Here is a 13,761-nt window from a genome sequence, read left to right as displayed (position 1 = left end):
TCCGCCGCTTCCCTTCAACATTGACTCGGAAAAAAAATCCCCGAGGAAAATAGAATATTCAAAGTACTTATTTTCAATCAAGTATTTGTCCCCGTTTCGCGTGATATATATATATATATATATTTTTTTTAGGATTCTTCCCGCCCCCCCTTCCTTTTCTCCCCTCCAAGGAAAGGGAGGGGAATGAATTGTATTTTTCCCCCCTAGTCTCAAATCATCTATGTTAAATACCCATACTGATCTGTCTTGAAGGAGAAATACATCGCTCGTTTTTTAAATAGCTATACAAAAGGAGTGGAAAAAAACGCAAGAGAACGAAGTCTTTTTCTTTTTCTTGTGGGAGAACTTAATGCTGCTTTGGTCATTAACCTAACATCCCAACATACAACAAAAGGAAGAGAAGGAGGAAGGAAGGAAAAGAAGGTGATTCAGGAAGGGAGCGATCATGTCAGGGCGGCCCAGAACCACCTCCTTTGCGGAGAGCTGCAAGCCAGTGCAGCAGCCTTCGGCGTTTGGCAGCATGAAAGTTAGCAGTAAGTATTGATTTTCTTCTCCACCCTTCTCCGCTGCATCCTTAAAATAGGAAACCTGGAAATGCCAGGGTCGTCAGGTCTTAGACCTCCCGATACAGCCATCAGATGTGATGGAAATGGGCAAGAACCTGTCTGCAAGGAGGAAGCAGCTCCCTCTTTTCTTCCCCCGTACCCCCCTCCTCCGGTCTCATTAACCTTGAGTTGAGAGAATACGATTTTTGTGTGGACGATTTGATTTGCAACTTATTTTCTTCTACTTGCCTGGCTGTTGGTAGTCAGCTGTGTTAAGTGCTGGAGTATTTCCGCGTTAAAATAGCGATGGTAGTGTTGACTTGCTCATCCTTTTGGAGAAAGGACAAGACTTGATTCATAAACAACATGATGTATTGTTGCTCATTTTATGTCGTTTGCAATGAGGGGTATTTTAGTTAGATCAGGTCTCAGGGGTTTCCATCGTTTTGTATATACTTAATGGAGAGACGGAGTGTTACAGTTGCCTGACATTTCTTTCTTGCTTGTGTGACTATACAAAGTATTTGTTCTAAATCCTGAGATGAACTTGTTCAGTAACGGGCGTTCACGTTGGGAGGCGAGTATTGATTCCTTCCTTTACGAGGGGCTAGTGGGAACTGCTGATACCCAGCAGCAGCAGTAGTATCTCTATTTGCATGGTTTTAAATTGGGTAAGTGGTTTAATATGTTATCTTTGATCCTTCCCGTTTTGACATTACCTGTCTACTACTATATAATTTATGTTTAGTCAAAAGGTAATTTGGGAGTAGGTCCAATTTTTGATTGAGGTTTGTATTGTCATGTTGCCAAATACTAAGTTGAATGTTAATTGTTACTGACTTGTCATTTAAGTTCAGTTTTGGGTGCCATTGCATTTGTACTTGTTAAATGATAGATGGAGGTCAGGGGTCCCCTTAGGATTATTTAAAATGCTCTTGCATTGGTTTTCTGTCACATTTAGATAAAACTATGGATTTAGTTGTGAGAATATGGATTTAGACCTTTCCATCATAGGTATTGCAGAACGCTGTGGTCCTGCATATAATAGGGATATTTGGGCTGTGTTCAGGGTTGTTGCTAGAGTGTACTCTTGTCCCAGATTTGTGCTGAAAGTCTGTGTTCTTGAGGTGTTTGGTATACTAAGTGTCCAGTGTTCTGATGTATCTCTACTTGTGGATTTGTTTATGTGCTATTTAATGACAGCGTATTTAAAAATATTTCCAGAATTTGGCAAAAATTATAGTTTCTTATCCCACGAGGGCAAAGAAAAACTATTTTGTTGCCTAGAAGGAGAGAACTGAAGAACTGAGATTTTTTTTTAGAAATATATGCTGTTATGTGAAATTGATTATATCCTTAAGGAACATAAAATGATTCTTGTTGAATTCAGGATTTCAGTTCTGTTGGCTTTTGGAACTTACCTGACAAAGGGTAGTCTGAGGTAATAGCTGAATGGGAGGTTATTTTTGAAAGTTAATTTGGAGTGGGGTTTGTGGGGTGGTGACTAGCTAGTGCAGAATGCAGGGGTATGTGAAAAGGGAAGCTGATGATGCATCTTCAGGGAAGGGTCAAGCTTTCTAAGCACTTCATGGGATCATTTGAAAGGAATATTTAAAAACTCTAGGGTAATTTTCAGCTATGATGAAGCAAATCTTCTAATAGCTACTTTAGAGCCTCTTGTGCTATTGGGGTGTTTGTTTTTTCATCTTGGTAATATAGTTTAAAAACCACTCAAAATCAATTTTAGGTAATTAATATATTAGCTCTGTTTCAGAAAGCAAAATAAAATAGCTTATGTTAAAATTTTGGACATTTTATTTTATCCCCAGGATTTTCTTTGAAAATGACTTCTTAATTCTTGATAATGTGGATGTTGACTGATGAGGTAATTCTTGTAAAGTGTAGGTTAAAATGTTTAATTTTCTGTTATCATATAGATCAACTTAACATTTAAAAAGTTGGAGTTCAATGCTAATTGTTTTTGACAACCTTGACTTTAAGGACATTTTAGAAGAAAGGGAAATCATTAAATATTTGTTAGAGTGCTAGTGTTCAGGTACCCCTGTTCAAGAGAGAGATACATAAGAAAATGTAGTCCTTGTCCTCAAAAGCTTATCATTTAGTAGTAGAGGCAGATTATAGGACAAAATATGAAGACACTACCAAGATGACTGTAAGATTATAAATACAAATAGAATGCTTTGTTCAGAGGAACAGGGAATAAAGAGGTGAGGCAGATGGGTTAGAGAGGGAAGACTTCCGCAGAAGTGTGTTTTAAGACAGGTGGTAAAGGAGGCAATAACTTCAATTGATACAGAAGCATACAGGCTTCTCGATGGAAGGATTGGACAGAGGTACAGAGATGGTGGTTTTTTTTACGACAGGTAAATGATTTTTGTATTTACCAAGCAAGTTGGTAAATCTGAATTAAAGGAGTCTAAATAGGAAAATGAGAGGTGGAATCTGGAAAATACGTTAATAGCTGATGGAGGGTAGAAGGGGCCTGCCTATAAGAGTTTGGTTGAGCTTCAAGAGATAGTGGAATTTATTGTATATGGCTGAACCAAGATATTCGAAGATCATTTGGGCAGCTGAGTTGATGGATTAGAGTCAAGTCATTAGAGCCCTTTTAGGGATATAGTAAGGGTGTGTTGTGAATCATGAGGGAGTATAAAGTAAAATGTGAAAATGGGATGAAAAGAACACATTTGAGAGAACAACTGAATGAAGAACTGGCAGGACTTTGTATTGGATTGAAGGGGAATATTTGGGAAGGAGTCAGGAGTTAAAAATAAATTCTGATGTTACTGGTCTGGAAGAGTTGACTGCAAGTTAAATTGTTGGTTGTAATGGGAAAGTTGAGAAAGTTTTGAGATGAGAGGGTAGATGAGTTCACTTTTTAAAAGTTTAATATACAATAGGTTCCCTTGAAATTCAGCAAACATAATTGGTTACTGGCAATGATATTTAACTTTCCAGCCTATTAATTGCACAGTTTCTAATTTTTCTACACTTAAAAATGTTGATTTATTTTTGGAAGTAGTAAACTAAGGTTTTCATTTAAATGCTTTCCATTAAATTTCTAAAAAAGACAATTTTTAAAATGTAGATTCAATAGCTTTGCACTTGAAAAACCCAGTTATAGTTCCATGTTTATTTATTTGAAAACAATGAAAATATTTTTGGCACTAAACTGTGATTTTAAAATTTCAGGTATTTTATATAGCCTTTAGCCTTTGGTACAACTTAAAACTTTTCATAAATATGATTATTTTCAGGTAAACTGCACATTTAAAATAGTGGTAATAATAATAGCAGCCTTCACTTGGTTTGTGAAGGACCAGCAGACATTAAAAGTTGATTTTATAACAAATTGTTTTGACTTTTTTGTTGAACTAAGCATTCATTGCAAGTTTAAATCAGTATTTTAAAAATATTTCTTTTTATTTACGATGGTGAAGCCAACATTTCTTTTTGTTTATATCTAGATTCAAATGTTATTAAATAAATATTAATAGCTATACAGTTCCTTTTGTAGAATCACTTGATACTATACTCAACATAGAGAAAATAAGGACCCTGTCTATGGTGATTTTGGTTAAAATATTAATAATAAATCCCTTTGGTATACTATTGGTGAAAATTTAGCTAGTTGCCTAGGTTTAAAGAGAAGATTTGGAAAGAGGGAATTAAGTTGAGTATTACTTATTTCCTCATATAAAACATTTTTAGATCAAAATTGTTTTTAGTAATGAGAGAATGATTAATAGTATTTGTGTATTTAGTTATGGTGATTAAAACCAAAGAGTAGGTGGCAACTTAGAGTTCCTGTATTCCCAAGGGAGAATAATCTCTTTGTGACACCCAAAAATTAGGTTTAGAATTTAGCCAATTTCTAGATTATCCATGTTGATGTTGGAAAAGAGCTCATGTGTGAGACTGAAAACTAGAACCTTATTTTCATTTCTTTCCCAATCAGACCTTTCCAGAGTTCTTAAAACACTAAGACCTTCATATGAGAATTTCATATTATCATATTGCATGCACTGGTAGAAACGGCTCATTGTGAATTGAGGCACAGGTACTGGGGGAAAACTTGAAGGGAACACAGAGATTTCCAAATCAATTTATGGTTGATTGGGAATTGCATTCAGAGAATGAGGTGACATCTTCTCATAACTGAAAGTTAGTACTTGCATCCTGTGTTGTTTGCCCCCTGTTTTGAACTTGAGTTGCAGGTATGAGATACTGTTTTGGAGAAGTTTGCAATTTTTGGAAGTGTCAGCAAATTCTTAGGCTGGGGGAGCTCTATTTTTGCATGTGCTGAATGTATAGAGAAGGCTGTGAAACATGCATGTGCTGTCACTGTTGCCATAGTAGTTCCATACTTTTAAAATATGAATTTGTTAGAGTGCTAGTGTGTTTGTTTTTTTATTAAGACTCATGGGACTGTAAGACAGGGATGGGGATGGGCAGGCTGTGAGACTGTAGTATCTCTTATGCTCCACCCTACAATGGAGAATGGAAGGGCAGAGCACGTGGGTGTGACAGGAGTAGATGCTAGTACTAACAGGACCAACCTGATTTCCCAGATGCTGTACTACCAAGAACATAATCACTATGAATAAATGAATTTGTTGTAATGTTTAGCATCATTTTCTACCATTTTTTGAGGGGGTTTGTGCAAAGGGAATCTTTCATGATTTCAAGTACATAGTATCTTCATGGTTCATTAATTTTATTTTATTATTTTTAAAAAATATATATTTTATTGATTTTTTACAGAGAGGAAGGGAGAGGGATAGAGAGTTAGAAACATCAATGAGAGAGAAACATCGATCAGCTGCCTCCTGCACACTCCCTACTGGGGATGTGCCCGCAACCAAGGTACATGCCCTTGACCAGAATCGAACCTGGGACCCTTGAGTCTGCAGGCTGACGCTCTATCCACTGAGCCCAGCTGGTTCGGGCATAGCAAAGAGGTTGCAATCTTTGTTTCTATCTTGGGTCATACAAATCTTTCTTGATTATATAAATATCTTTGAAATTGGTTAAATTGATATAGAAATGTACATTTATATAAAGGCCTGTGTGAATAGAACAGCAAAGAAAAATTGACCGAGTTAAAGAACAATTTGTTTTCCCAAAAGTTTGCTACCACTAAGTTGACACAATAAAGCGATATTCTATTTATTATAGAGTTTTTATTTTTGTTTTTTAAAAATGAGTTATTACTCAGCAAATAATGAACATTCATTAAATTATGTCAATGTATACTTGTGTCTGTAATGTACTTGGTCTGGTACAAGGTATAAAGATAAAACTTCGTTGATTTGGAATCTAGTTTACAGTTCCCTTTCCCACTCTGCTTATGTTTTGGGGAGAAAGGTTTACTTTCAAAGGGTATGCAAGTAAAAAATTTGTAAATGGTTGAATCTTAATTCTATTTGTATTTATAATCTTACAGTTATCTTATAGTTTTCTTAGAAGCATTTTGGTTTGATCAGATTGAGGCAAAATGATGAATTTTTAAAAAACTAATTGTGTCAAACCAACTTTTTCTTTAAAAAAAAAAAATCCTCACCAAAGGATATGTTTTTCATTGATTCTAGAGAGAGGAAGGGAGAGGGTGAGGGAGAAAGAGAAGCATCAATGTGAGAAACATCAATTGGTTGCCTCACATAAGGGTCCCAACCAGGAATCAAACCCAAAAGCTGGGAATGTACCCTGACCAGAATTGAACTCAGAACCCTTTGATGCATGGAATGACACTCTAACCATTGAGCACCACAGCCAAAGCCCAGCTTTTCCTTGTGTCTCCAGGGTACCATTTCCAACAGTGGCACAGATATGATTCATTAATATGTTCCCTTATTAACATAGTCTAGAATTGTTAATTTCTTGATTGTCCTTTTAAATCAATTTAATAATAAAAAGTGAACATTTCTGACAAAGGAGTAACTATTTTTCTAGTAACTTGTATTTCAGATGATGGTATAATTTAGATAAATTTACAGGTTTACAGATTGGCTAGGCATGCCCTAAAGCCAGAGAGGTGGTAGGTAGGCAGGCAGGCAAATATATTAGTAACATTGGTATAAAGCAGTAACGTTAGTACTACATTTTTTTCATTATCATTAATTGTAGCATGTTGAAATCCTTGGGTTAGAAAGCAAAAAATAAATAGGTTACCCTAATAGACAGTATTAATTAAAGTACATTAATTAAAGTACATTAATAATTGATTGACATGGGATATGTCTATTGAATGCTTACTGTGTACTAAGTATTCTGCCAAATTCTTTACTTGTATTACAACAGTTAATCATTACAACATTTCTACAAAGTAGCTAATACTGTTATCCCCATTTTATAGATGAGGTAAATGAGATTCAGAGAGGTAAAGCAACTTGTTCACGATTACCTGGCCAGTAAGTTGCCGTGTTAGAATTCAAACCCAGGCATTCTGATTCTAGAGCCCTTGTTTTTTATTTGTATGTTATAGAGAATGGATTGCTTCTTACCTTAACACTACGATTCCAGAGATAAGCTAAAATGCTTTTTGCTTTTAGGATAATTTAGCAGTGACTTTCATTATTAGTACTGCTTTTGAAATTAGTTTCAGGAATGCCTGATAGCAGATATAGTACTTAAATACTTATAGTTAACATTGGAAAAAATCCTCAATTATTTTAAGATTTTAGGGAAAACTTATGAAGAAAAACATTGAAAATGAAAATATTAGGGCTTATGGCAGAACAAAAAAAATAAGTAATATATGCTATTTTTTTGTTTAATGTTCATTCAGAGCACTGGTTTTTATTGAAAAATACTGATTATAAATAAATCTGGTGTATATATGTATTTATATTTCTAGGTGATACTAGAATGTGATTCTCCAAATTAGCCATTATTAAGGATTATTATTTATCTCCATCTTTTCTTACAGGATGTACAGTGTTCTATGTGTTCTTTTTCTTCTTTTTTGCTTGCATGTACACAACCAATGAACAAGTTAGTTAAGTATCTTTTGGACATTTGTTAGGTCTGGAACTGTACCTGCAGGGTTTTTTTGTTTTTTAAAGAATAACAGCTATGCATCAATGTGGAGTTGGAATTGGGTTATTTGAAATATCACCTTTTGGGAATCAGGAAATAAAGCAAGAAAGCTTCTGAGCAGCTGAAATCCCCAGAAAATAAATGATGTATACAGTTTGCTCATAGGTTGGTTTTTAGGCTATTATTTAAACTTCTTTATTATTATTTAACACAGTTCTAATTCATTCAGTTGTCTGGTTTTCTGAAATTGAAAATTAGAAGAGACTGAATGGATACTGATACTGCCAAAAAGAATAGACTGACAGTTCAGGAAAACAAGCATATTGGGATTACTTAGTGTAGGTTTACACAGCTCCAGGGGAAATCATCATGATAATTGTTCAAAATGTTGATCTAGAGAAGGTTAATTTATACTACCTTCACTCTCTGTTAAAATAGTAGGAGTCAGGAAAGTCTCTTCTGGATAGCTGGGGTTCTGTAATAACTTCTCATATCAAACATTCTCTAAATTTGTTGGTCACAGAAATAATGAAAAAAAGAACTGGGTCATCTCATCTCTGTCTGGTTGACCAACTCTAGTTGAATTTCAGTGATATGGATAAAGGTACTAAAGTCTTCAGTATGCTAACTCATAGTATTGTTTCCAATTCTTTCTTCCATTTTCCATCTACATTTAATAAAAAACATTTAATTGGGCTGTTGTTTTTAACATGTTTCTATTGATTTTTTTAGAGAGAGAGGAAGGACGAGGGATAGAGAAATAGAAACATCTATGAGAGAGAAACTTCAATCAGCTGCCTCTTGTATGCCCCCCACTGGGGATTGAACCCACAACCCAGGCATATGCCCTGAGCAGGAATCAACCAGTGACCTCTTGGTTCATGAGTTGATGCTCAACACCTGAGCCACACTACCCTGACTGTCCATCTACATTTATTACTCAGACACAGCATTTTATCTGATTTAAGGTTTATTGTCCTAGTTTTTTTTCTGTGGCATATATGGAGTTGCTGTTTAGATATTCACCTGCCCATATTTTCGATTTGTGGAATACTTGAAGGCACTGCATGGAGTTATTTAAGCTTTCTTATGAATTATGATTGGTTATTAGAGAGTAACTTTACCAAATACATGTTGTATGGCCTATGTAATGAGAATTGAAAAGGGTAGGTATCTTTTTTTTTTTTTTAATTGATTGGTTGCCTCCTGTACCCACCCAACAGGGTATTTAACCCACAACCTGGGTATGTGCTGCCCTGACCAGGAGTCGACCTTTTGGTATATGGAATGACACTCTAGAACCAATTGTGCCACACTGGCCAGGGCAAAAAAGTGGGTATCTTAATTGTTGATCTGAAGAAAAAGGACAGTCTTGGCAAAGTACTTTTTTCTTTTCTGAATGTCTAAGAAATTCTTAGGGGCTTAATTGGCTAATTTGATTTAAAAGGTTGTTTTTGATTTCTTTATAAAGAAGGCTAACCTATCTTAAAAATGTGATTCTCTCTACTCATTGTTTATTTATTTATTTTTATTTCTTTATTGGTTAAGGTATTACAAATGTGTCCTCATCCCCTCATTAACCCCCAACTTCCCCCCCTACTCATTATTTCTTAAAATCAGTTAAATCATTTACATTGATAACCACTTTTTTCATGATTTGTGTTGAAGTTACTGAGCTGCATCAAATTACTACTCTTAGACTTTTGAGTTTGTAGAGGCTGCACCTGAATATTTGGAGGTACTAAAGTTATGCTTGTCATCAGATTGATAGTATTACATTTCATCTGCTGTTCTAATGGAATTTCAGTGCTTTGACACTATATACATTATTTCAATTCTTAAAGGAAGAGGGATGCTTTGAGTTGGTATGGTTTCAATAGTAAATGTAATTGTATGTATATACATATATCATGTTTATACTAGAGGCCTGGTGCACGAAATTCGTGCACACGTAGGATCATTAGGCCTGGCCAGCAATCAGGGCCGATTTGTGGGGCAACTGGCTGGGTGATCGGGGCCTCCTGCTGGTACTCACCTTGGCTGGCCTGGGGCCTGTGGGCTGGGGGCAGCACCTGGTTGAGCGTCTGTCCCCTGGTGGTCAGTGCACATCATAGCGACTGGTCATTCCACCAGTTGTTTTGTTGTTCGGTCGATTTGCATATTAGGCTTTTACTGTATAGGATGTAGTAACCACCAAAATATTATTAATTGGATGTTGTATGATAAACAGTTACATGCTTATTTACATATTTTGCTTTAAAAAATAGAATTTACTCACACGATTCAGAATTTAAAAGGTATTCAGTGACGTCTTCCTCTTGCTCCTGCTCTGTAACTACCAGTTTCCTTTCCTGGAGACAGCCAGCATTCCAATTCCTCCCTCCCTCCCTCCCTCCCTCCCTTCCTTCCTTCCTTCCTTCCTTCCTTCCTTCCTTCCTTCCTTCCTTCCTTCTGTTTATTGGTTTTTAGGGAGAGAGGAAGGTAGAAGAGAGAAACATTGATGTGAGAGCCCAACATCAATGGGCTTGCCTCCTGCGTTGCCTCCACTGGGAATTAAGCTAGCAACCTGGCCTGACCAGAATTGAACCAGCAACCTTTCAGTGTGCAGGACAACGCCCAACAAACTGAGCCACACTGGCCAGGGCCCAATTTCTTATGTATAATCTGAATGTTTATAGGTTAGTTCTAGTACGAAATTATGTTTTGTTGCATACATACCTGAATTGACCCTGGCTTTAGCATAAGAGTGCTAGAATTAAGACAAAAATTAAATCAGTTACTCTAGAAAATTGCTGTTGCTTTTTATCACTAAATCTAAATGTTTTAGATTATTAAATCTTTATTTTCTGAATGTGCATTAGATGGGGAGTAAGTGAACTTAAGAGAATGCTTCTCATGGCAATAAGAGGTAAAATGCATTCAATGAACACTTAGTAGCACATTTAAAATACTTCTTACTGTGTTTGAAAAATGATCTGTAGTGTCAGGTAGATAATATCTGTGTTTTTTCTGGAAATAGTTGCTTATTTTATGGTAAAGAAAAAGACAAAGGGTAATTTTTTCCTCTAACTTTCCATTTTTCTAACATCTTAGATGAAAAAACCTGTTCTCTTGAGAGATCAGAGGCGCAGAGTGCGTCAATGTCAATGAAGCCTGTGCCTTTTACCTCTTTAAGAGCGCACGGTTTCATTCTGCTCGTAAACCAAGCACTCTTTTGTCATTTAAAAAAATTTTATTTTTTATTTTTATAAAGTAATATACTAATATTATTGAAAGAAATCAAATAGTGCAAAAAGTCTTATTATGGAAGCCAGTCTCCTATTCCCCATTTTTATTTCCCAGAGGCTGTTTCCTCTAGTAGTTTTTATCATATTTTTAATTAGTATACTCTTTGTCTATTTCTTACAATTATTTTTAAATATTTATTGTCTTTTCATTATAGTAGATACTATTTATTGTCATTCTCATTTTCCTTTTGCTATCATGCTAATATAATTATACCACTATTTTTAGTTTATCATTATTTATGTAAGTTATAACTTAAATGATTAATACTCAATACCTAGATAATAAGCAATATTCTTAGCAGAAGGAAGTAGTGTACGATGATCACATTTCCTTTTATAAAACAGTTTTATTGATATATAACTCACATATCATAAAATTGATTCAAAAAGTTGTGGTTTTTAGTGTATTCACAGAGTCATGTAACCATTACAGTTTAATTTTAGAACATTTTTTATTACCCCTAAAAGAAATCCTGTACCTATTAGCAGTCATTCCCCACATTCCCCTTCTTCCCAGCTCTAGGCAACCACTAATTACTCTGTATGGATTTTCCTATTCTTGACATTTTATATAAATGGAATCATATAATATGTGACCTTTTGTGACTGGCTTCTTTTATTTTCCATAATGTCTTATAGGCTCATTTATGGTATAGCATTTATCAGCAGCACTTTGTTCTCTTTTATTAATAAATAATATTTCATTGTATGGAAATGCCATCATTTGTTTATCCGTTCATTAATTGATGGACATTTGGATTGCTGTCTCCTTTTGGCTAGGATGAATAATGAACATCTGTAAACATGTTTTTGTGTGGACACATTTTCAGATCTTTTGGATGTATACTTAGTAGTGGAATTGCTAGGTTGTATGGTAATTCTGTTTAATATATATTTTAAAATTGATTGATTTCATTTTTATTGATTTCAGAGAGGAAGGGAGAGGGAGAGAGAGATAGAAACATCAATGATGACAGAGAATCATTGATCGGCTGCCTCACGCCCGCCCCCTACTGGGGATCGAGCCTGCAACCTGGGCATGTGCCCTTGACCGGAATCCAACCAGGCACCCTTCAGTCCATAGGCCGACACTCTATCCACTGAGCCAAACCAGCTAGGGCCTGTTTAATATTTTAAGGAACTATGAAACTTTTCAAAGTGACAATCGCATTTTCTTTGCTTTTATTTTTTTAAAAATACTTTATTGTTGCCATTTATCTTTTCTTGCACAGTTTGCAATGATCGTAATCTTGGTTTTTCCCCCTCAAGTTTTATCAGGCATTCTGTAGATTCTGCCCCACCCTCTCTAATTTTCCTTTTTCCTGGAGTCCTCGTCTTACTACTGGGATCTGGCCTGATTCTTCTGCAGGTCTTGCTGTACAGCTGTCATCTTCTGATTTCTTTAATTGTTCTTTAGTGCCCACTCTCCTTTTTCCTAGATCCCATGTATTTGTATCACTAAGTAGTTCTTACCTAACATAATCTCATGACGTCAGCCACCAGTGCCCAGAGTATTAACTGCTTGGTAAATGTATCTGAAAAAGTTATTAGTTGGTTGTTTTTTCTATATTTCCTCCGAAATGCTAGTTAAGAAGCTGACAAACTTTTTTGGTTGGTTTCTCACCTTTCAGTATCTAGACACTGAGGCATACATGTTTTGAGATGTTACATTGTATCACTATGATCAAATGATTATAGTGATACCAACATGAAGAAACAATATGAAGCAAGTACATAAATCTGAACAATATTAATATTAAGCAATTGTTTAAACCAGAGCTATTCAATAGAAATATAATGCAAGGCACAAATGTGAGTCACATGTGTAATTTTAAATAACATATTTTGTTTAATCCAATGTATTCAAAATATTATTTCAACATGTAATCAAGTTGAAATTTACTGAGATATTTTACTTTTTTGGTATTAAATCTTTACAACCTATTGGATATTTTACACTTATAGTTGTTCCTAATTTGGAGTAGCCACATTTTAAGTGCTCATATGTTGATAGTGGTTATTGGACAGTGAAGGTTTAAAATATTGTTCAGGAATTATGTTATTCTGTAATATTGTTGTCATTCTGTCTGATCATATAGTCTATTATAAAGTGTATGTGGTTTTAAAACACTTAATTGATTTGTCTCATTGCTTTGTCATGTGCTTGCTATATCAGGTAATAATTTTTCTCCCATATTTTAGCACAACTGTTAAAGTGTACATTGAAATTCTTATTGATATGCTTGTTAGATGTTGTCATTGTCATGGTCCTGATGGAATTTCATTAGTCTATTCTTTGTCTTATGTTCTCTTCCCTTGCTGTTTCAATGACATATCCAGCTTTCACAGTCCCAAAGGCAACCTCAGCCACTTAGTCTTCCATGTCTTACCCCAAGGCAATTGCATGCGACTCCTGTAGCACCCTCTATCCTCCTCTTTCTATTCTGTGTATTCTAGTTAACTTGTTTTTGCCTCTCTCTAGGGAATTATAAATTCTAGTATGGCAAAAAATATTATCCTCAGCTTTGTATTTTTGCATTGTGGAGCACAGTGCTTTCTGTATTGGGTCATTTAATACATATTTGAGTTAAAGGCAATTTGTTATGGTAGTTAGATGAATACTATATACATGGTGGTTAACATGGTATAGACTTGCTAGGTCATCAAGCTATCACTGATGTTTCTCGGAACATTTAAGTTTTGATAAAAGAAATTATAAAGTTAAACCTAGGCTTTTCTTTAAATATGAAAGAACAATAGTAGGAAAAGGAAAGAGGCAGAGATATAGCACTTATACTGTGTGCTTAATGCTGAGTAGTTCTGAACTCTTTGGATGTATAGCTGAATGAATGAAAGAACTCATGTGCTAG

General features: G+C 35.2%; 1 protein-coding gene across 16 annotated transcripts in view; it reads left to right on the top strand.

The window, feature by feature from the left end:
* Positions 1-6: 6 nt before the first annotated feature.
* The window catches only part of GSK3B (glycogen synthase kinase 3 beta), a 179,095-nt gene continuing 165,340 nt past the window's right edge, over positions 7-13,761 (top strand). For 15 of the 16 annotated variants that reach the window (XR_002829820.1, XR_002829819.1, XM_014457738.2 and 12 more), the window contains exon 1: positions 7-533. Coding sequence is in view for 14 of the 16 variants with exons in the window: in XM_014457738.2 (XP_014313224.1) it covers positions 446-533 (88 nt within the window). In the remaining 2 variants the exon portion in view is untranslated. Of the gene's footprint in view, positions 534-8,127; positions 8,209-13,761 lie in introns of all 16 variants that reach the window. The other variant, XM_023755766.1, reaches the window with a different exon arrangement.

The sequence above is a fragment of the Myotis lucifugus genome, unplaced genomic scaffold, assembly GCF_000147115.1.
Source record: "Myotis lucifugus unplaced genomic scaffold, Myoluc2.0 scaffold_84, whole genome shotgun sequence".
In the NCBI taxonomy this organism is placed as follows: Eukaryota; Metazoa; Chordata; class Mammalia; order Chiroptera; family Vespertilionidae; genus Myotis; species Myotis lucifugus.
This window is presented reverse-complemented; position numbering and strand designations above follow the sequence as displayed.